At 49.5% G+C, this 24,351-nt stretch overlaps 1 protein-coding gene across 1 annotated transcript; it reads left to right on the top strand.

Moving 5' to 3' along the window:
• Window positions 1-14,190: 14,190 nt before the first annotated feature.
• MYOCOS (myocilin opposite strand) lies at window positions 14,191-16,512 on the top strand. Its single transcript, XM_045455809.1, has 2 exons — window positions 14,191-14,404; window positions 16,371-16,512. Exons 1-2 carry the CDS (start codon window positions 14,307-14,309, stop codon window positions 16,510-16,512), a joined length of 240 nt encoding a protein of 79 aa, XP_045311765.1. The 5' UTR covers window positions 14,191-14,306.
• The last annotated feature ends 7,839 nt before the right edge of the window (window positions 16,513-24,351 follow it).

Below are 24,351 nucleotides of genomic sequence, written 5' to 3'. Positions count from 1 at the left end.
GAGCTGGAGTCACCACTTCACCTGTTTGCCTTCTTACCAGGTCACCTCGATGGCCTTTGTTTTTCATATTCTGACCCTTCAGTTCGATCCTGGTAAATGGTAGAACTTCAGAGTGACTGAACTATGTAGTTTGTACTCTGCATTTGTAAGCAACCAGGTACGTTCTGCTCAGCTGGTTGTGCGAATTTGAAACCACGAACACCTTGGGCCCTTTGCCGGGTAGGATCATACAGTGTTAAAAATGGGAACAAAAGCGTGTCCAGTGAAAGTAAGGTATTTATGTAAATGATCTCCACAGTTTGGCCATACAGTTCTTGTTTCTGGCTCTTCTGACGTGTGACTAGATTACCCAAAAGATGTTACAGTCAGTCATCGGTAGTGGCTTTGGTCACGTAACTCTTTGAACATTCTCTGCCCTTTGAACTGTTCTGGTAAGGAGGAACAGGGCGTTTTTGTCCTTAGTCATAAATTGTGCATTATGATGGAAGAGTAAGTGGGGGAGGCGGGTTGGGGAACGAGAGGAGGGTATAGTTTGAAAAGGCGTTAAATCTACTTATTTTCACAATACAAATTACGGGAAGTGAAGTTCCAGCATACTCTTGGCTGGAAGATGGGATCCGAATCCACATATACCTTGGGTTAAACAAAGCTGAGAGGACTGTCAGGACTGAGTGCGTCGGGTTCGTCCTCTAACAGGGCTTCCCTCTGCCGCCACAGCTTGTTGGCATCTTCAGTATCTCCACATGCCCTTTCCAGTCTCTTCTACCCGTAACCTGCAGCTACAGCGAGCCACAGTTGACCTGTTTGTGGAAAGCATCTTAATTGGATTATATTTTAAGTGATTAAGAAATTTCAGCCATAAAACAATCTGCTTGTGAAATGAACTAGAAAAGAGCTGGACAGCGATGCTTTCCTGTTAAACTGGCCGTCCAGGCATTCACACATTGCCAAAGGGGATCATTTGCTGGTCCCTTTTCCTCCTTTTGTGTGCTGGTCTTCACTCACACCCTCAGGCGTAGGGCCGAGTCTGCTGTTGGCACTCAAAGTAGCGGCTCTGTGGCTCTGTTTCGTTTTCCTGAAGTAATTCAGAAGACAGTGGCAACAGGCTCCAGGCCAAGAGTGCTATTGATTTTCAGCCTTTCTTGGGGCACAGTGGGCTGGCAGGTCGTGTTCCTGCTATGACAGAAATGAAGCTTATTTCTGTGGTGGGGGAGCATGACCTGGTGTCACTTGGATTCTTAAGTAGAAGCCTTCAGATCTGGGGTGCCTGGCTGGCTCAGTCAGTAGAGCATGCGACTCAGTCTCAGGGCTGTGAGTTGAAGCCCCGTGTTGGGTGTAGAGATTACTTTAAAAAAAAAAAAAAAAAAAAAACTCCAGAAAGCTGGACTGATGGGCTAGTCAACATGGGAGATCAGAAATTATGGATACCTTAATTCCTCTACCTTACGTGTGCACTGATTTTCCAAGCAATCTTTTGGTGAAGTCCTATGCCATTTCTTTGAGATGCCTGCTGGAGTCTTTTACACAGGGTAAGTACAGAATTCCTTTGAGTTTTTACAAACACTTTCCCTCAGTTTTCTGGTTTTCCCTACACCTAATTTGACAAGAATTTTTCAGAGTGAAATTGGTAGAATTCAACTAATCTGGACTTAACAGTCTACTAGCTGTGGGCATCGGTCAGTTTGGTATCTAGCGAGTGGTCAGAATGTGCTTAAGACTGGCTAATGTACTCCATCTTCCAATGTAAGATTTTTTTTTTTTTTTAAAGTTTATTTTGAGAGAGAGGGCAATCGGGGGGAGAGGCAGAGAGGGAGAGAAAGAGAATCCCAAGCAGGCTCCACGGTGTCGGCACACAGCCCGACACGGGGCTCGATCTCACAAACAGATCATGACCTGAGCTGAGATCAAGAGCTGGACACTCAACCGACTGCACCACCCACGTGCCCCCGAACTGTTTTTAAAAACACATTTCCCTCAACAGGGGAATAAGGTACCACAGGAGAAGAAAATTTCACCTGAACTAGAGAGTTTAAGCAAAACGTGAGACTGGTAAAATGAGGCAAGGGGTCAAGTATCAACTTCTGTATCAGTCGCTGGGACTGCAGAAGTCCCGTTTCTTACTTCAACGTAGTCTGATGGAGGAGGTAGAGCTACAGGTGGTGGCTTGAGGTCGTTCAGATTTCTGCCACTAATAACCTGACCTGTTTTCTGGATGCCTTAGGCCATCTTCTGCCCATCGAGGCCTTCTCCTTTCTATCTCTCTTTCCATCTATCTATACTGCTTAACTTCCTAAATATGACTAAGATCTTCTAAAGGTACTTAGGCAGTACTTACTTGGCCTCATTTCTCACCATTTCCTGACACATCAGCTAATACGTGAGATTGTAAATTTTGGTCTTAACTGGTTTCTGAGCAAAAGCAGGAGTCGACAGTTTCCTCACCTGAAATGAAAAGGGAGCCCACAAACGCATTGGTGCTCCGTGGGGAATCGGAGCGGGGAGATTCCCTGAAGCAGGCCTGTGCTGCCAGATGCGTGGGCCTCAGGTTGAAGGGCAATAGTACAGAGGAGCTAAACCAGGAGGGACAGCCCTCCTGGTTCCGGCCCTTCCCGATTTCGATTTCAATTCTTTTACCCTGTGTAAAAGACTCCAGCAGGCATCTCAAAGAAATGGCATAGGACTTCACCAAAAGATTGCTTGGAAAATCAGTGCACACGTAAGGTCGAGGAATTAAGGTATCCATAATTTCTGATCTCCCATGTTGACTAGCCCACTTGTTCTGTGGGGAATGATCCCTGGTTTACTGACTTAGGGCTGGAAGTATGCATAGTGTTCACCTGAGGTGGTTTTTAGTATTTGTTTGGCTAAGGGATTCCATGGCTTGTACAGAATATGAGTACTAACGTAAATTAAGGGTAATTGGTGCCAGGGAGGAGCTGCTCTCCAACTCCTCAGTATGAGAAGCTGAAAATACCAAATATAAAGCCATACTCCCCCACGGAAGCTGCTAGTGATACCCACAGTGGGGGGATTGATTGGGTATTGGATTTCTATAACCTGGTCATTGAAAAGGATGTTACAAATTTTCCTCTTAAATGGCTGTTAGCAGATTTTCTATCAGCTTAAAGCCACACAGGGAAAAACGGAGTTACTCATAATAAATGTTACTCGCCCCTTCCCTGCAGCCCAGGATCAGGGCATGGTTCAGGTACTTGAGATTTTTAACCTTCATCCTGAAGGTACTTTGAGACGCAAGCAGGAAGCACAGAATGGTGGAGTAGGCCTCCCACGTGAAGCCATCCCCTTCTCCCGCATGAGTGCTTTTCATTCCAGAAGGATTTGTGTAGCACCGGACATGTAGCAGGCATCACCCTTGCAAGGTCCTGAATCCCAGAGAGGCATGATTCCACCCTCCCAAGGAGCACAGAGGGAAAAAGACGCAGGTGAACTTCTTCCCTGGTGGTGAAGGTTACCCATGGGACAGACCGCGCTCCGACCCTCGGGTGCCCATCCACACCTCTGGTACAAAGTCTCTCCCCAAGTATGTTCTGACCAGAAGTCACAGGGGAAAAGCGGTGACAAAGGGTAATACTCCGGTCTCGCATGTCCGAAACTGGCTTCTTCCCAGGCCTGCCGTGTCTGGAGAGAAATAGCCAAATTTAGAAGTTGCCTGTGCACCAGGCTCTGTTCTAATTGACACGTATCAGCTGACTCCTCCCAACGTCCTCCTGAGGTAGGTGACTTTCCAGTCTCCCTTAGGCGTTAGAAGAATGAGGCACAGGTCACTTGCCCAAAGCTACGCAGTAGTTGTGGGAGTTGGTCCCGGCAGTCTGAGTGCCCAGCACAAGCTCTTGACCGCTGAGCTATGGGCAGCGCTGGACTGGAAGTTACTAAGAAAGATCACAGCTCTCGGTTTTTCCAGCCGTAACACAGAAACGATTCTTCCTCACAGGGTTCTGATGCTTAAATGAAATAAGATACATATAAATAGAATGCCTCGTGTCTGGTAGGTTGCAAAAAAATGAGCAGGTCATTGTCTTGCTAAATCTACATCGCTTAATCTGGTGTCTGCTCTTCAGACTCCAGGAATTCTCTGGAGTTATTTAACTCCATGTTCTGTAAACATGGCAGCAGGTCAGGGTTTCTCTCGCCCATTTCAGATGATACGGAGGGAATCTCGTTCCTCAGAGGTGTCTCACGGCAAGAGAAGCCATGTTGGTGGAGGTAACTTTGAACTCCCTCTCCACGTAAGGTCCCACGTAAGACTGCACCTCAAAAAACGCGGCTCTCTACGAAAAACCGTTGGAAGACCGTTGACATCTTTTCCAACTCAGTGGTTTGAATTCTTCCCATTAGAAGGCGCTGCATAGACCTGAGCTCCACTCTGGATGGTCTCTGCCATTCTAAAACCACATTTCTCCTAGTTCTTGGGTTGTGCAAATGAGTTAAGGACGGCACAGCACCAAATAGGTAACCATGTATTCATTTGTTCAGTTGTTGTGTTGGGTTCCAGAGGAAACTGCAAAAGATGCGTACGGGGAGTTTCTTGGGGCCTGACCATGGGGTGAACATTTGTGAGGGAGTAAAAAGGAGGACTGGGCAGGAGGAAGAATTGAACTGAGATGGTGTTGCAACAAAGGCTGTGCAGAGACCCTATGAGATGCTCTGGAAACACGATATTCCTGCGGTATCCATCAGGCCAGAGGGCTAGACTTTTATACCTTCGACGTAGTCTGATTATTGCATCCAGTGTGGGCCATCCTTTCACCGCTCAGATGTGCCGGCTTCAGAGAAGCAGCTCTGGGAATAGCTTCAGAGTCCGCCGCATTTCTTCCTGCTTCGAAGAAGGTTAGTGGGCAAAACACAGACCCTGCCATCGAAGCTGGTGTCCCGGCCACAAGTGACCTCCTCCCCTCTCCTCCTCCTAGAGCGCTCTATCAACTCGCACCTCTGCTGGTCAGGATGGCTTGACCTGCTCCTAATCTACGAGGGAGTCTGAGCCCTTGTTCACCAGGTCTTTCTACCACAGGCGGCCATGTTTATCTGCCCCCTTAGATCACTTGAGAGTCAGACATATTCTTCCTTGGCCCAATTCCTGAGGACTGGAGTCTCCTGCACCTCTGCCAAACGGTAACTTCTTTCCTTGCCTGCTGTTCCTTGGCAAAATGACCCCGAAGTAACTCTAAGCTATAAAGCTTAATGGGTATGTCCCTGTGTCACTAGTAGATGCATTCCTCTTCTCAGAGCAAGAACCTCTAAATCGGAGGCACCTGGGTGGCCCAGTTAGTTGAGTGGCAGCTCAGGTCATGATCCCAGGGTCCTGGGATGGGGCCTCCACACTCAGCACAGAGCCTGCTTGAGATTTTCTCTCTCCCCGCGCCTTTCTCCCCCTGCTAGCGTGTGCGTGCTCCCTAAAATTAAAAACAACCCACGGGGCCCAGAGTTGCAGGGATGAGAAACCCAGCTTCTCTAAGTGGGTCACTGGGAGTGACGCTAAACTATTCAACTCCACCTCTGGTTTCTAAAAGGGCAGTCCTCCATGTTAGTTACCTAACGCTATGTTACAAATTACCCCAGAACTTAGTGGCTCAAATGACAAACACGATCTCAGCTTCTGTGGGTCAGGAACACAGGTGCAGTTTAGCTAGGTCCCTCTGGCTCCGGGTCTTGCATGAGTGCGTAGGGCCATTGACAGAGGCTGCAGCCCGTTTTAAGGCTCAGAGGGAGTCAGCCCTCTTCCAAGATCGCTCATGGTCATTGGTAGGCTTCTGTCCCCTCATCACTGGGCCTGTCCCCGGGGCCGCCTCACATTATGGCAGCTGGCTTCAAAACAATCAGTCCAAGAGGCAGTGAGAAAACAAGACAGATCACAGTCTTTTTGTAACTTTGTCTGGAAGTGACATCCTGTCACTTCTGCCATATTGTGTTTATCAGAAGCCAGTCAATTAAGTCCACACTCAAGGGGCACAGTCACACAGGGCTGTGAATGGCAGGAGGCAGGGATCATCAAGGATTCTTAGAAGCTTCCTGCCACACCATCTTTGAGCGGTATTGTCTCCGAGCTGGCTCTGCCGTTGCATCTTCAAAAGGCCATTCCAGTCAATCAGGCTGGCAGCTTCCAGAGGATACCGTATGTCATAGAAACGGCAGATTCCGGGCTCCGTGCCCACTGCACATCTCTTTGGCTGTTAGTGCAGATTCTTTGGTCCAAGGAGGTGGAGGGTCCCATCAGGGTAGAATAAACACTGATGATGCTGGCCGAGGTCCTTCAGGCAGAAAAAGCAAACCCATATACAGAATGTGTCGATTCTAGTCACCCAAGTGCTGGGCGATTTTGCAGCCATTTTATTTCCAAGCTCCTGACCAACAGCTAAGCCCTATACCATTGTATTTATTCTTGCTTTGGACCACTTCTCTTCCCACACAGTAAATGTCCAGATGCATTGCCCTAAACTGTGTGTTGGGACGATTTTCCCTCATCACTGTCGTTTGCGCCCCACCCCCACCCCCGCCCGCCACCTGCCATAGAGCAGCAGCTATCCAATTTGGGCTTGTACCCACATAGTGAACCGACAGAACCACACTTCAGTTTTTTCCTTCTAAGGTGACCATCAGGGACCCTTCAGGCACACATACGGGGGAGCTTAGGGAGAGGTTCTGGTGTGAAAGATCTGGGGCTCTGGGCCCCCTGTTCGTCCCTCAGGTTCTAGCTGTGTCGTTGCCATCTTAGGATGGATTGCCACAGGGCCTGCTCAAACCGTTCAAGACGGGCGGTTCTGGCCATTTAGTGGCTTCGTATCCCAAGGTCAGGGGCTCGGTTTCTCTCAGGAGCCTTGAATACAACACCGTTGCAGATGGCCTTGCATTGTAATCCTCTTCCTGGAGCTTGGCACACAACAGCTTTTCCATCACCAATACCTTTAATACCGTGAGGTCGTCTAGTTAGTGCTGACCAAGTGGCTGGGAGCCCACCCGCCCCACTGCCTGCACCCGCAGGGGCCCTTCTCGCTCCAGAACCTGCTCAGAGCTGGCGTACTTCCGTGTCGCCCAGGACGTAGGTTGAGGTTGGAGCAGGATTCCTAGGCGTGGAGCATGTTGCTTCAGAATCCAGAGAGGCCCGCCAGTCATGTGCTCCACCTAGAAGCGTGGTGAGAGACGGGAGGTGCAATACTGTGTCCTTTAATCTGGAGGTAATGGAACGGCATGTCCTGGACCCTTGGATCCCCGCGAACTTCACTGACGGGGTAGGTCCGCATCGATCTGCTCTAACACGCACGTGGCTTTGGACGTGGCAGCTGCTCTTAGATGGGGCTGCGACTCTGTCGAGTTTGCTGTAATCTTCAGTGTGGTTTTGTAGAGGCCAGAGGAGTGAGGTCAATGCGGATGTTCTAGGAACCACCACCCCTGCACCCTTCAGGTTTGTAAGGATAACATCAATCAGCACTATTCCCACCTGCCACAGGTATTTCCTCTAGTGTCTGGGGGGCAGGGGCGTGATTTAAGTAGTTCCCTCTGCGATAGCTGGTACCTCAGGCCAAGGCCTCTATTAGAATACCGCCAACCTGCAAGTTGGTCCATTCCAATGGTATACTCAGAACATACGGAAATGACCACTGGGCAAGTCATGGACCCGGTGGACTCGCTGAGTTAGACCTGGACCAGAACTCTCTATTCCGGGCCTCTCTGCACCCCCAACTCTAACAGAAGGACCATGTTGACACTTTGAATATCAGCATCAGGTTGAATCTTGTGTCCAAAAATCTTCAAAGTGTGTGGATATTCTGTCCCCAGTGTATGGTGACTTGAGTAAATGGCCCTAGGTCCCTATTGGCCGTCATTACCATATACACTTGCCGTGGTATTACGGGCTCCTTCATCCATCTGATTTCCCTCTTAGTGGGTTCCAGGTCCAGAACCTGAATAATAGATGGTGGCTTTTTATTGAGGTAGCTGCCCTCAACCTCCTTGTCATCCACCATATTGATTTGCTCGTAGAAACTGAGGGATATTTGTTGACCATTGACTATTCCTGTGAATGCTGTGTTCTATTAACCGCCTCTATAGTTCTGTGGGGGTCAAACCTCCCAGCTGCCACTCTGATTTTGCTGCTCATTATGGTAATTTTATCCACATGTTCCTGATCACTGAGTACCACCAGCTGACCTCTTGTCTTATCACCTAGTTTCTTCACTGCTCTATGTGAGGCCAATTCCAATAACTGGATCTTGTGCTGTCAGCCTCCTACAGAGGACAGAGCTTCCCGATGATGGTGGAGCCCTTCTGTGCAGTACTTACCTGGTCCCTTTGGTAAAATGAGTGTTCTCCTGGCTCACCCACAGAGCATACTCAACTGGCGAGTTCTGTGTCCTTTTACAGTATATCCAGTCTAGAATGCCCATTTCTCTGATCCTTTGGTTCCCTTTTTCCACCATCTGTTCTAGAATTTCTACTTCATTTAATATGGGCCATCCCTTACTCCAAACTTCTAAGAACCATCATGGGAGTAGATGAGCACTATCTCCTAGGGTCCTTGCTGGGGAATTATGTATCTCAGGAGAGTGGCCTCCCAAACCCCCTTTAACCCAGCACTTTTCTGGTGAGTTGCTGATGGTGACTCGATATTGGTCTCATAGCCAGAAGGGAGGTCCTGAAGGGATGTGTGTTGCCTTATAAGACAGAGGCCTCTATAACCTCTTCAATCAAAAGGAGTGCTGGTCCCCAGCAGGGAGGGCTGGGTCATTCCTGCAGGCCCTGGGGATCGGGTGCATCTGGGGTTTCAAGGTCTCCAAGTGTATCACCCCAAAGTCTTCATCCCAAATCTCAGGATCCTGCTGTTTTCCAGCCTTGCTGGGACTGAGAAGTCTGCCTTCTCTGAGATGCTATTTATCTCATAATTAGGTCTTACACAACCGTATCCTCAGCTTTCACTGCCCTTTGGCTGGGGAGAAATAAGAGTCCTTTTACGTGCGGCCAAGGTGGCCTCTTCCTCCCCTCCCCTTCGATTGCAGATCTCTAACCACTATCCTTACAAATTAGTGCTTCCCACGAACCTCTCAAAAGCGTGAGATACCGAACCTGCCAGTTCATTCCTTTTCAACAGAGTCCCATCCCAAGACACCACCAATGAAAATTTCACCACGTGGCCATTGCAACCTGCTGGGCTATTTGTCCTCCACTTGCCACCAGTGACGGAGTTGCCCCTGATAAGCCACCACCCAAATCTGCTTTCAGAGTCTGCTTCCTCAAACCGCTGCTGGTATGCACAGGGTTAGGTCGAGTTTCCTGGGAAACACAAGTAAGATTTATGTGCAGGAAGTTCGTTGGTGGAATGCCCTCTGCATACGCACCTGCTGGAGAGCGAAGTGAGTAGGAGGAGTGGAGCTGCAGTACAGTTACACACTGGCCTCGGGAGCTACGGTCAAAGTGAAGCAAGGGGGCTGGGCATTCACACCCCCACATTGGTCAGTCATTGGACGAGGGCTCTCCTTTGTCTCTAGGCGAAGGCCGTGAACTTGGCCAAGGCACCTGTCTGCCGCTGAAAGCAATGCTTGGAGAGGGACTCAGCTGAAAGCCATCAGCCACCGACATTCGCAGCCACTAGGGAAAGAAGTGCCTGGGTCTGAAAGGGATCCGGATGGCCCAACCACAGCATCTGCTACAACACACTGAGTGCTGTTCTAGGTGTTCAGATACAGCAGACAAAAGCCATGTTCTTTACTCCGTTTTCTTTTTTTAAAGTGTCTTTATTTGAGACAGAGAGAGATGAGTGGGGGAGGGGCAGAGAGAAAGAGAATCCCAAGGAAGCTCCGTGCTGCCAGTGCAGAGTCCGATGCAGGGCTCGAACTCACGAAACCGTGAGATCATGACCTGAGCCGAAACCAAGAGGCGGTCGCTGAGCCGACTGGACTCCCCTCTTTTCTACATTTTAGATGGAATACTCAGGCAAGGCATCACTGTGCTGAACAGAGATGTGGAGGAAGGAAGGAGACAAACTGCAGATATTGGGGCAAGAGTTTTCCAGGTAGAGGCAACAGCCAAGAGCAAAGCCTGGCTTAGACAGTGTCCCTGGGTGTTCAAGGAACAGTGAGGAGGCCAGATAATTGAAGCAGAGTCAGAAAAAAGGAGAGCAATAATTGTTGAGACCAGAAAAATTGGGGATGGGGGAAGGGGCCAGACCGTATTGGGCTTTGAATGCCACTGTAAGGGGTTTTGGCTTTTATTCCCCGTGAAATAGAAAGCCACTGGAGAGTTTGAAGCAGAGGAGTAGCATGACATATTTTAAAAGGATCGCTCTGGCTGTGGGTTGGGGACAGACTGACGGAGGGACAAGGATCCAAAAGGCAGACCAGTTAGGAAGCAATGCAATTCTCCTGCCAAAGATGATGATGAGCTGTGGGCCAGGGGGGGTCACAGTGAAGGTGGTGAGAAGGGCCTGGATTCTGGGTACAGCTTAAAGAGCATAGCTGTCCATCTGCTGATGGATTAAATGTGAATTAGAGAGAGAGAGAGAGAGAGAAGGCAAAGATGACTACTAGATTTGAGGCTCAAGCAGCTGAAAGGATGGGGCTGCCCTTCAGAGAAATGGGGGAGGTGGTGGAACACTTTGGAAGGAGTTTAGAGTTCGGTTCTTGGACGTGTTGCGCTTAAATGTTTATTAGTTAAATGGAGATGTCAAGTAAGCAGTAGATGTATTAGTCTCGAGTCCAGGGGACAGAGCGGAACCTGAGAGACAGAAAGATGGATGTCATCGTCCATGGTATTTAAACACCATCGGATGGTATTTAAATGATGCAACTAAATGAGATCAACAGGGAAGTGGGCATAGAGAAGCGAAGGAATTTGAGGACTGAGCCTAGGATGTGCTAATGTTAAAAGAGTTTAGGGAGATGAGAAGAAACAAGCAAAAGGAACTGAGGAAGCAACCAGTGAGGTCAGAGCAGGGGAAGTGTGATGTCCTGGAAGTCAAGGAAGGAAGCGTCTCAGGAAGGAGGGAGTCACCTATGGTTTCAAATGCCACTGGCGTGGATTTGATGGAGAACAGAAGGAAAGGAACTGGAGGCAACGAATACAGACAACTCTTTTCCAAGAAATGTTTGCTTATTTGCGTCGTGGTGGGAAACAGTGGGTGCAAGAGGGGGTTTCAACAGAAACAACATGTCTGTACGCTGATGGGAACGAGCCAACAGGGAGGGATGAACTGGCGTTCTGGAGGGAAGGATTGCCGAGCAGAGGCTGGAGTGGGTGCGAGAGGACGGGATCCGGTGCCGAGTGCAAGGTGACTCAGGGCGCCAGTGGTTCTCCTGTGGTCGGGGGGAAAGGAGACAAGAATATGGGTAGACGTGCTCCGCGAGTTCTTACCATTGCTTCAGTTTTCCACGCTGAGAGTTGGGAGGAAATGTTGAAGGTTTGAGGAGAGATGAGAGGTTTCTAGGCTTGGGATAAGCACCCACTTGAAGTCTGCAGTCATGAATTTAAAGCAAGACTAGTCCGAGGGCACCAGGTGGCTCAGTCAGTTAAGCGTCCGACTTCGGCTCAGGTCATGATCTGACAGTTCGTGGGTTCGAGCCCCACATAGGGCTCTGTGCTGACATCTCAGAGCCTGGAGCCTGCTTGGGATTCTCTGTCTCCCTCTCTCTCTGTGCCTCCCCCGCTCGTTCCCATGCCTCTCTAAATAAATAAATAAACATTTAAAAGAAGAATCATGTTGGTAGTTGTAAAGTCGTCTGGTTTTTCTACAGAATACGTGTTCTCATTTTATTTTACCCACGTATGTGTTTTGTGAGTGGAAAAACATAGTTGTGACGTTTATAAACTTCGATGCCAGGCTGATGGTGTTTTGAACACCAGCTTTACAAGCAGTGGCTTCCTCCTATTTTGGTCAGTGTAGAGAAAAAACCCTCTTGCTTTAATATTACCAGGCCTTCTTCTTACCTATCTGGACTGTAAACTTCGTGTTCAGATGTCTCGATTCAGAAACATGTGTTAGATAAGTACCATCCTAAAGGATGCCTAGCGTAGGAGGTAGGGACTGGCTTTGTGTCGCAGCTCATCGCTTTAGATGTATCTGAATGACATCACACTTCCCAAGGGTCCCTACCTAAAGCTCAGATGTTGTTCTCCAAAGCCATTGTGTCAAAACAGCAGCAAAGCAACACAAAACAGACCCTTTTAAGAAATCCATACCGTCCCTGTGTCCCTTCTGAAGTCGACATGCAATGATTGCTTCTGACATATTTGAACACGATGAAGATAGTTGTTTACATTTTGCACACCCCTCACACTCGAGAGACTTTGGTGATCCTATGGCTCCAGAAAACCGGAACACAATGCTATCACAGATTCTGACTCAATTTAAGTCCTTGTCGGGCTCCCACGAGGATCTCAGCACTCTGCCAAGCCCCGGGATGGGAGGGAAGGGATAAAAGAGCTCCCGCTTTCAAAACGCATATTTGTGAGGAAAAGCCTTACATTCATGGCATTATATGAGGGGGAATATATGTATACACATATATTCATCCTGGGGCTAAATGCATCTATTTAAATATTTTTTTAAAGTTTATTTATTTAGAGAGTGCAAGCAGGGGAGGGGCAGAGAGAGGGAGACAGAGAATCCCAAGCAGGCTCTGCACTCTCAGCACAGAGCCCAAGGTGGGGTTCGATCTCATGAACTGTGAGATCATGACCTGAGCCGAAACGAAGTCAGAGGCTTAACCGACTGAGCCACCCAGGTGCCCCTATCTTTAAATAATTTTAAATAAAAAAGAACAGGTAAAAACGAGGCATTTTTGCAAATATTTTCTCAACCCTCACTCCTGCTCTAGGAGAGTGTCCCTCCCCTTTTACAGGTAAGAAAACCTGGGCTCATGGAGGTGAAATCACTTGCCCAAGATCACTCAGCTCAAAAGTGGGAGTCCGTGAAATCAACGTCCGTTCCAAAGCCGGAGCACCTGCCACGTCAGTGGAAGTGCCAGGATCCTCAGGAAGGGTGGGCGCAGTGACTGCTGGGAGGGGGGTGCGCGGGAATTAGCTTTTGAAAACGGAGTCATTAGATCACAGGTCAGATGTCACATTTACGGGTGTCTGGGGCAGCCCTTCCTGGTGGCCCAGGCGGCAGACTGCCCTTCCCTGCTCTGCACTCAAGACTCACCTCCTCCTGCAACATCTGTGAGGATTCCTCATCAAGGACACATCTGCAGGGAAAACTTGGGTCAGCTGCTACCTCCTAAGGGCAAATCAACCCCATTAAGCCCAGTTCCCGAGAGAGCCTGACTACCGGGGGATAAAAGACAGGAAGAAGCGAGCCAACGGCAGTGGCGTTTTGGTCTTTTCCTTCTCTGAGGGCGTGGGGTGTAGCAGACGTGTGGGTACAGAGTCTGTAACAAGGGCATTTCTTCAAAGACCATGAGCTGAAGTGCGGACGGGGTCACACGCTGAGCTGATCTGGGATCAGAAGGTAACTCAGTTGGCATCCTCCCAGGAACGAACTTCTCCAGCCAGATCGGGCCGCTGAGCTCAGGTCATCGCAATTCACCCTGGAGGAACCAGAGTGTCACCTCGAGAGTGCCACGGCTCCAGCAATGGAGACTCCTCTCCTGTTCCTGGGGCAGAACTTGGGGGTTCCTTGGCTCTGCAGTGGAATCCTTGAAGCCAGCCGGGCCGAGGCTCAGATTCTGGCTCTGTGCCCCTGGGGAAGCTACCGAATTTCTCCACTGCTCAGTTTCCCCATTCATTCCACGGGGATCACAGCACTTGGCACAGTTACTGTGGTTAGCAAATAAGATAACATAAAAGGACATCCAAGGGGGGGGGGCGGCACTAAGTGGGCGGCCGCTGTTACCTTTGTCCTCACTCTCAAGCCCCCAGGGTCTATGCCACGTGCATATCTAAGTACCTGGTCCGCCCCCCGCTTTGTCCCTGTCCCTTTCCTGTTCTCTAGAAGGTAAGCACTCTGGGAAGGAAGTTCCGCGTGGGTCAGTGATGCCAAACAGCGCTGGGGGGGGGGAGGGGCTCCGTGGGCGTTGCACCTGTTACAGGGGAGGCAGAACGGGACAGGGCCCAGCTGCGCTACCTGGGGATACACCATCCACCTCTCTTTCACCTCAGCTTTCACCTAGGGGTCAGCGCGACTGCTCTGGATTTTGAAGCGCTATCTGCCTCCCGACAGGCGGGGCTCGGGGAGGGGGGTGGGGGTGGCAGCAAACGTGCTGGACCCACGTGTGACTCGTGCAGTACATTTACTGGCGTTTGTATCTTAGGTTCGTCAGGGCGGTGAATCTAAATTCCTGGAGTCCTCTGAGTGCAAGGCCATGGCTCGGAAAAGCACGACAGACCACGACAATAACCTACTTTACGGAGGAGACCTAGGCTCCAAGGTGAGCAGGCGCAGGGTCACCGTGGCCCCCAGGTACTTGAGAGCACTCTGGCTCGGTGCGGGGGGGCGGAGCATAAATGCTGATCCCCACGGGGACCCCTGAAACTGCAGGAAACATTGCTTTTCGGGCATTCAACTGCCTTCATCCGCTGCTTCCGAGCAGGTGTTGTGGCTGAGACACCGCTTTGTCACCCACCGTGGGAAACAGACTAATCTGGTCTTTCACAGACCCCGCCCCCCTCCAAAACTTGTCCGCATTCCCAGCCAGGCCATAAGCTCCCTGCAGGCAGGTCCTTCTTCTCCCCTCGGCCACCGTGCGCCTGGTGCCTGGGACTGTGCTGGCCAGCCCTTAAAAGAGGCGCTGACACCGCGGGGCAGCCAGCCCCTGTGGGGCGTGTGGGAATTCTGGACCCACTGCCTGACCCCTTCCCCTGATGGTGTTTAGCGGTCGTTGTTTATCCAAACATTCAAACTTAACTGGGCAACTTGCATTTTCCTTTGCAAACTCTGACGAGCCCGTGACAGCCTCTGTGGGGTGTCCCGTCCTGTCTCTGGTCTGGTCTCTGGCCCAAGACAGCTGCTCTATGAAGGTGTATAAAGAACTATTAGGACTCCCGTGTACATGAAAGCGAAGCTCTATTGAAACTGATGTTTGGGGGATGGACAGCACCCTCTGCTGAATGCGCAGTGGTCATGGGTCCATCACGAGACCTTCCCGGGGGAGGGGTGGGAGCCACACGCTGGGGGAAGTCCTGGCGCTTCTTTGCTCACTTGCAGCAAATGCCAGTATGTTGCAAACAACGTGTGTGGGTTAAGTGGATTTACACGGTGTGTTATCTGCTCTTAATGAATGTAACCCTCCAAAGGGACAAGCAGCCTAACAGCATTTCTGCCAAGAAACCTGACTGAAGTCATTTCTAATCATGCAAATGTGCATAAACAGCGAAAATTGGCAAAGCTTGCTGATTGAAAATACGGACCTCTGTCCAATATTATTCACAGTGCCTCTTGACCTTAGAGTTTTGGGGGATGTAAGATATTGGTGAATTGATTAAAAATATTATATATAATTTCTTCACATATATGGGGTGTTCAGAAACCTATACTGACAAGGGTACGTGGCAAATTTGACCCCACTGGTTTATTCCACGAGCGTGGGCCTTGGTTCCCAGGGGCTGCGGTCACTGTGCTCTCTCACCTACTGAGAAAGGAAGAGATTCCACACCTCTGAAGCCTCTCCTAGCTCCCCTCCCCGTTTACTTCCTCCATCAGCAACATTAGGGATCAGGTCTGACTGAGGGATGCGTCAGGGGACGTGTGGTGGGGAGATCGGAGTCCGGATTCCAGTTCTGCCTTTTCCTAGCCATGTGACCCGGGTCCCTCCTTTTGTGTCTCCGGCTTTTCAGCGGACAAGCTTACTGGGTGGTGTGGCCGAGAATCTGCAGATCATTAGTTTCTAGCCCCAAGTTTCTGGAACAGAGTAGGTGTTCAGGGAACAGTTGACTCTGAATCTTTAAGCCCTCGACAGGCCTAGTCCTACTCTCTTGAGGGCAGGGTTTGCCCAGCCCGGGGGGAGAATGGGAACACCCTGGTGTATACCCCAGCAGAAGGCAGGCTTGGGGGAGTGCAGGGGGGAAGTTAGGAGAGGCGAAGTGAAATTGTCTGGGCTGGCCAGAGAATAGCTGGGATGCAGAGCTCTCAGCCGTGATGACAGAAAGCTGGGGGGCGGGGGGAGAAGCGGGCACCACTGCGCTCTGAGAAGAGCTGACTCACAATGAAAGCATAGAGTGCATCTCCCTCTTGCCAGGATAGATAGTTCCATCAGCCTGGGTAAAGGAGTCAGGAAGGATGTCCTTTAGAATGTGGAGTGGTTCTCTTTAGGTGCTGGGATCTGGAGGTTTCTTTTTCTTTTTTCTTTTCTTTTCTCTTTTCTTTTCTCTTCTCTTCTCTTAAAAAATCCTATGTGTTTAAATAACATTCAGTGTGCCTTTCCTCCCAGAGAAGAGAGATTTACCAAGAAAAGTGATGAAGCCAGGGAGATGATTTCCAATCTGGATTTGGAACAAGTCCGTTCTAGCAGGGCGGGCCCTACGATACCCCCAGCCGCTCCCTCTCTTCCAGCGGAGGACCACAAGGGCTAAGGGGGCTTTTACATCACTCCAGGAAGGTTCCCATCAAGTCCTTGGTGTTGGTCTTTGAAGATGGTCTTGGAACATCTCTGTTCTTTCTTTCCTGTTTTTCTTTTCTCACAACCACCGTTGAGTGTTGGCTATCCTCACTAACGTAATTAGAGCAATTTCTGGTTTTTCAAGTCAGGTCTCTGATATATGTACACGTTTGATCTTTAATTTGTGCCATTCTGCAGAGCATTTATGGTAGTCGAGTGTATCAGAATTTTTTTAAAAATCAGGCTTTGATGTTTGTTATTAAATCTGGATGATTGAAAAGTCCAGGACTCTGTGCCTTTAAAAAGATTTGAGCTCCAGAGAACCATGAGATATTTGGGTTTTCAGAACTCGGCCTGGGACGCTACAGTTTTATGGCCTTTCGCACTGATTTAACTGTGCCGTGTCCCGTCTCCTGTGCAGGGTGCTTATGTGTCACATTTATGGACACTATTTTCAAAGTGTGCCTCCAGGGGATCTCAGTGAATTCCAAGCTCTAACAGAAGAAACCTAACCTGACTGCTTTTCACAGCCCAGTGCAGAGTAGGAAAGAAGTCTATCGCTTAGACCCCATGTTCAAGGCTCTCCACCAACCCCAAAGCACCACTGAGGACTTCGAAGGCTTTTCTGAGCAGTTTGAAAGCATCAGCGATGCGATCATTCGAATCCACGTATGGGAAATGTACTGAGGTGCCATCTTTGAGTTCTTCCACTTCATAGGGTCCTTGTGGGTGTCGTCTCTCCAAGCCTGCCCTTAAACACGTACTCTGGTCCCCCTACCCACATAGTCTGTGGGCTGTGCCTTTGGTCCGGTCAGGTTCCTTACTTGCAGTCTGTCGCGGCAGCGTGGGGCAGGGGCTGGGGGCAGCACACACGGGGTGCCTGTCCTTGCCAGCTGGGTGCTCCACATACACATGACCTCATCCTCAGATGAGAAAACAAACCTACACTGTCCAATGGTGTAGCCACTAGCCACCTGTGCCTATATAAGTTTATTTTGTACATGTTTGTTTATTTAGAGAGAGAGAGAGAGGGTGGGTCGGGGGAGGGGCAGAGAGGGAGAGAGAGAATCCCAAGCAGGCTTCACAGTCAGCACAGAGCCCTACAGGGGGCTCGATCTCACAAACCATAAGATCGTGGCCTGAGCCAAAAATCAAGAGTCAGATGCTTAACTGACCGAGCCACCTAGACGTCCTGTGGCTACTTAAATTTTAATTCATTAAAATTAAATAAAATTTGTTTACTCAGTTGCACTAGCCACGTTTCAAATACTTAGTAGCTGTGTGGGGCTCGTGGCCACCATGTTGGATGAGGCAGACCTAGAATGTGCCTATCATTCTATAAAGTTCTATTAGTGCTGGAACAGAGGTTAAGTGACTTGTTTAAGGTCAAACAGCCAATGAAGAATAGGATCCAGGAGGGGAGGCTGGGTGGCTCATTTGGTGAAGTGTCCAACTCTTGATTTCGGCTCAGCTCCTGATCTCGAGGTTCATGAGATTGAGCCCTATGTTGGGCTCTGCCCTGACGGTGCAGCGCCTGCTTGGGATTTTCTCTCTCTCCCTCTGCCCCTCCCTCACTCTTGTTCTCTCTCAAAAAAAAAGAAAAAAAGAAAAAAAAGAGTAGAATGCAGAAGGGCAAAGAGTGAGAAAGACTAACCCTTGTGGTATTTTATTTCCAGTTATTCCTGAGCCAACTCCAGGATGGTTTTTCTTCAGTTCCCTATTTTTTTAAATACTGACCAAAAAATGAAAATTAAAAAGACTCTCTACTCTGTGAGCCAAGCACTGCTCTACGGGCATATCACTGAACAAAGCCATCAATTCCTGACTCCATGGAATGTATTTGTTGGTTTGCAGTCGCCAAGGGAGCTTCCCAGGTGAAATCGGAAACCAGCCCGTGCGTTCAGAAGGCAGGGAAAGACGGGAAGAGAGGCCAGCCACCCTGGGCTGGTAGGTGACAGGTTTAGTGAGCAAAGGGAACTTGCACACAAGGCTTGTCTTGGGTGGCAGCAAGACGAACGGATCCTTGCAACTACTTGCCACGTCTTGAAAAGTTTATAAGGGGCCTTACCTGGGCTTGGTCACGTCTGCCATGCGGGTCTTTTCAAAACCACAACACCGTCTCAAGGCTGTGTCCTCGGAGCAGCCTCTGGGAGTGGGAAGGCAAACAGAACCCACATTCCAAGCACGAGGGAAGGAGGTGAGGAGCCTCTGATTGTGCCGGGGCCAGCTCACGGGCAACGGCGGTCACATCTCGTTGATGACTTTCCCCGACACTCCACTCCTCATGACGAGTTCTTACAATCTCGCAAGCCCCACTCTTTTGCAATGGATGCCGAGTGGTCAGCAAGGGATCTCACTAGCGTGGGGTGGCTCCTGTGGCAGTTATCTTGTGCACTGGAGGCGGATGACACAGCAACAATACAGGTACATGCAAGGGAAATCACAGATGAACACGATGACTCCCCCAAATCAGTGACAAATTTTTCTACAGGAGTCTATAAGCTGAATCCCTGATTTACCAAGTCCCCTAAGCTGGAAGTCGGATCATTCAGGGTGTTCACTTGTGTCATGATTTAGTAAAGATGACACCTTCGGGGCGCCTAGGTGGTCAGTTGGTTAAGCATCCAACTTCATTCAGCTCGGGTCATGATCTTGCAGTTCATGAGTTTAGTCCCCATGTCAGGCTCTGTGCTGACACCTTGGAGCCTGGAGCCTGCTTCGGATTCTGTGTCTCCCTCTCTCTCTCGAAAATAAACATTTAAAAAAATAAAGATGACACCTTAGCAGACTCATCAGGTATGAACACACAACATTCTGTCTGGATAATGTAGTCATTTCAGTGTTCGGTAAGGACAGGCTTTGTTGGCTATTTAAGACTTGATAGGTCACTATAATAAGGGCTTCTCTATGTGTTCCCAACAGGACTATGGAGGGATCAAAGATGGTGGCCAAGTGATCGTATCAGGCAAAGACAGAACATTCCCACCTGGCCTTGAGGAGAGGGAGGTTGGCAACTTTAGAAACGTAACCTGGCTGTACCTACCATAAGTGCTGGCCAGGGAAGGCAGCACTGCCAGAGGGGAGGAGATGAACTTGGGGTGAGATAGTCCAGACCAGGACCCCTCCCTTCTCTCTTCTTTTGATGGTGCATGTTCCATCAGAGAGGGTACGTTTCAATAGATCTTGAGAGCAGATCCCATTGGAGACTGAGTACTCCCCCATCACCCAGCAGTCCCAAGTAATTCGTCCATCCTGGTGGGACATCCCATTCCACTAGATAACTCCTTCCGCAGGTGTGAGGGGGCTTGGTGTTCTCGGCAGCGTAGCACATCCATACATGGTAAGAGTTGCGTAATGGCTTCCATACCTTTACAGTGTTGTGTGCCTCCATGGGGGTCTCTGGTCCGGCATATGGGACAAAAGGCCCTACTCGTTGACATTCGAGTATATTAAGACTGGGACAGAACTTTAATCCACCTGACCATTGTTAGTAATTTGATCTTCTTTTAATATTCCATTGTTTCTCTCTACCAACCCTGCCGCCTGTGTGTCATAGGGGAGACGGAACCGCCGTTCAATGTCATGTTCTATTGCCCAGTCTTCCAAGTCACGACTTTTGAAATGTGACCCCCAATGGCTGTCTAGTTGATGAGGGTATCTACTCATGGTCATTAGTTTTTCTCCCCTAAGGGTGGCAGCTTGGTTGGCATGGCTCCAGGGGAAAGCTTGGCTTAGGCCACATGCAGTGTCCACACAAGCCAAGGCATCTTCGGAGCCCTCCTGCAGAAGGAAGGGGCCCATATAACCAGTTTGTTGATCCCTCATCAGCTGGGAACTCTGCTGGATGGCCCCAGATTATTTTGGTAGTTGCCTTGGGCATTATTGAAAACAGGCAGGATGTGCTTCTACTGCATTAACCACGTCACAGAACTTCAAGGGCAACCTGACATCCTTGCCAACACGCCACCTTACCGGGCCATGTGGTGGCCACTCCTTCTGTGCAGCCAGTCTGCTGCATCTACTGAAGAGTCAGCAGATGGGGTTCTTACCGAGTTAGGGCATCAGCTTCCTAATTGCCAGGGGATGTCAACGCCTCGTGAGCTGAGACATGGGGAACAGTGAGGACTGCCTCAGGCTCTTGCAGATGCCCCCAGATGTCTTTCTATGTAGCCTGACCCCATAGGCTCATTCACGGTCATCCATCCTGTGCACTGTCAGAGCCATCAGTGCAAAGAGTGGATGGCCAGGGCTCACGATAATCACCAGCCAGGCTGCTCTGAGCCCAGCCTACTGGCTGCTGTGGGAGAGGCTCTACCCGGAGGAGTGCTGTGTGCACTGCCAGGAGCTGGTCCTCTATGGGGGTACATGGGGCTCTGTCCCCTTTCAGAGCTGAGACCAATATCCTAGGGGTACTTTCTCCTTCTATGTTTTTCTCTGCCCCAGTGGCCAGCCCACACCTTCTGGAGTCACAGACCCATGTAACTCAGCGACAGCCCTGCTTGGGAGATGCCCAGAGCTTTGATCCGCTTCGCTGGTATTTTTGCTTTCTCAAAGATGACTTGTTGCTCTGATGCCCCGTCCCATACGTGCCCTCTCTTTCCCAGGGAGCATAAGGATCAGAGGCGCTGTGCCAAGCGGGGATCAAAAGTCCTCCAAATTCCAAAATCCCTACAAAGACATGCACCTCTTTCACATTCTTAGGGATTGAATATGCTTGTACCTTACCGATCACAGCTTGTGGAACAACCCAAGTCTCACCTGACCGGACAACTCCCAGAATGTTATGGCAGTGCCTGGGCCTTGAATTTTCCATGGTTTCACTCTTCATCTTTTTTTTTCTCACAGATGCTCCAACAGGGGCCCCTGGCTGGCTCAGTCAGATGAGCATTTGACTCTTGATCTTGGGGTTGTGACCTTGAACCCCATGTCGGGTGTAGAGATTACTAAGAAACAACAGCACAAAGCGAATGCTCCAGCAAAGCCTGCTAGGTGTCCCACAGCTGAGGCAAATCCTCACATGTCTTTACATCATCCATGTAATGGGCTCACTTTACTGGTGTGGAAGGAGAATAGGGACAGGTCTCAGGCTGTGCAGGTGGCCTTGGGAAAGCACTTAAAAGGTTTATTATTGGGTCGCCTGGGTGGCTCAGTCAGTTACGCGTCAGACTTCTGCTCAGGTCATGATCTCACAGCTCATGAGTTCGAGCCCCGTATTGGGCTCTGTGCTGACAGCTCAGAGCCTGGAGCCTGCTTCAGCTTCTGTGTCTCCCTCTCTCTCTCTCTCTCTGCCCCTCCCCTGCTTGTACTCTGTCTCTCAAAAATGAATAAAAAGTTAAAAAAATTTTTTTAAGGTTTATTATTATCCCTCCCACATGAGGCAAACTGATCTTAGTTATCAGAAACCTGTCAGAGTATTTTTTTATTGCATTTCCTTGAAGACGAAGCACTTTGACAGGAATAATTCCTCCCCCCACCCCCAAAGCATCAGAGTAAAACTGCAAATGACAAAAGACTTTAAAATGGCTGTGGTTGGGGCTCCTGAGTGGCTTAGTCACTTAAGCGTCCAACTCTTGATTTCGGCTCAGATCATGATCTCAGGGTCATGGGACTGAGCCCCGCATTGGGCTCCACACTGAGCTTGGGGCCTTCTTAGGATTTTCTCTTGCTCTCTTTCCGTCTCGATGCTCTCTCACTTGCTCTCTCTTTCTCTTAGAAGAAAATGAAAATAAAATTTGAAACAATCTTGAAAATGGATTATATCATATGTCAGTAGATGATAAATGTAATAGAAAGGAAAAATTGTAAATAATCAGACAGGGTCAGGAGGATTGGAAGTAGCAGAGGAAACAGCTGGTAAGTTGTAGTTTTAAATAGAGATCTGGTTTGGCCTCTGTAGGAAGGTTCAGTTGAGTAAAGACTTGAAGCCTGTGAGGAAGTTAGGTGTGCAGACATCTAGTCAGAGGGAATGCAGGGGCCTCAAAGTCAGAGTGTGTGCCTGGAGTATTCGGGGGAGGGCAATCAGGCCAGGGCAGCCTGGTTGGAGTAGAGTGAATTAGGGACATTCATAAAAGGTGAAGTCACAGTGGTGGGAGAGATCATGGGGGACTTTGTAAGGACTCTGACTTTGACTTTGAGCTGGGAGGCCATGGAAGGTTTGACGGCCATGGAGGTCTGGAGGCCATGGAAGGAGGCACGATCTGCCTAATAGTTTAATGGGGTCATTCTGGCTGCTTTGTGAGAAGGCTGGCTGGGAGGAAGGAACAGAATCACCTCAGAGGCTGTGTAGCCATTCAGGAAAAAGGCAATGGGAATCTGGACAATTAGCAGTTGGTGTGGTGAGAAATGCGGTCAGATTCTACAGTTACATATTTGAAGATGGAACCGACAAAAGTTTCTGATGGATTTGATGTGGGGTTTTGAGAGCGACGAGTGAAGGATGACTCCAAGAGTTTTGGCCTGAGCAATTTTGGAGGAATGGAATTTCCACCGGCTCCTAGAAGAACAGATTCGGCAGGACTGAGAGGGGTGGGGTAGGGAAACTTAGAAATTCATATTTTGCTGATTCGATATGCCTAATAGATAATTTTTTTAAGATTTTATTTTTAATCTCTACACCCAAGAGGTTTTAAGTAATCTCTACACCCAAGGTGAGGCTTGAACTCATAACCCCAAGATCAATAGTTGCATGCTTCACCAACTGAGCCAGCCAGGTGCCCCTGCCTAATAGACATTTAAGTGGAGAGATCAAGTGTGCAAATAAATATATGAATCTGGAGTTTAGGGGTAAGGTTTGGGCTGAAGGTATAAATCGGGGGTGGGGGGCAGTTATCAGCATAGATGCGGCATTTAGAGCCATGACGCTAGCTGAGACCAGAAGAATGAGTAGGTCATGAGGAGACCATAAATCGAGCCCAGACACACTTCAATCTTAAGAGATCGAGGCTATCTGGTTAATTTTATGTGTCAACTTGACTGGACCCAAGAGTCCCCAGATTAAACATTATTTGTGGGTGTGATGTGAGGGGATCTTCAGACGAGATTAGCCTTTGGCTCAGCGGACTCAGTAAAGTGGGCTGCCCTCCCCAGTGCGTGTGGGCGTCATCCAATCCATTTAGGGCCTGAATAGAGCAAAAAGCTGGAGGTAGGAGGAATTCACCCCTTTTGCTTCCTGCTTGCCTGCTTGAGTGTGGATATCTGTCTTCCCTCCTGCTGCACTGGGATTTATGCCATCAACCCCTGCCCCCCCCCCAACTCTCAGGCCTTTGGACCCGGACCAAACGACACCACCAGCTGTCCTGGGTCTCCAGCTCGCAGAAGGCAGATCGTGGGACTTCTCAGCTTCTACAATTGGCATGAGCCAATTTCTCATTCTAAATCTCTTTTCCTACCAGCGTCTGTACCTCCTGCTGGTTCTGTTTCCTGACTAATACAGGGCAAAGGGAGGAACCAGCAAAAAAGGTCAAGAAGGAGCAATCAGTGATGTAGGGGGAGTCTAATGTCCTGGAAGCTAAGCGAAGAAAGAGTTTCCTTCTTCCCTCTGTGCCTCCTTCCTCCATCCCCTTCTTCTATCCCAGAGGCAGGAGTTGAGAGAAGGAAAGAACAGGAGTCTTGGGCAGGTCTGTGCAAGCAGGATTTGCCTCCCCTGTCTCCCCACCCAAAGGTGTCTCCTCACATTCCGCTTTTCACTCAAAAACCCGGCAGCCGCAGGTGCTCAGAGGGGTGAATGAGTTCATGCATTCCTACTTCTGGGCTTTCTCTTCATTAAGAGGCTGCTGTCAGTGGGGTGCAGGGCTGATATCTAGTTGTCACGGTC

This window comes from Leopardus geoffroyi, chromosome C3 (assembly GCF_018350155.1).
Source record: "Leopardus geoffroyi isolate Oge1 chromosome C3, O.geoffroyi_Oge1_pat1.0, whole genome shotgun sequence".
NCBI classification, from domain to species: Eukaryota; Metazoa; Chordata; class Mammalia; order Carnivora; family Felidae; genus Leopardus; species Leopardus geoffroyi.
Note: the sequence above shows the minus strand (reverse complement) of the source record. Positions and strands in the feature narration are given on the sequence as shown.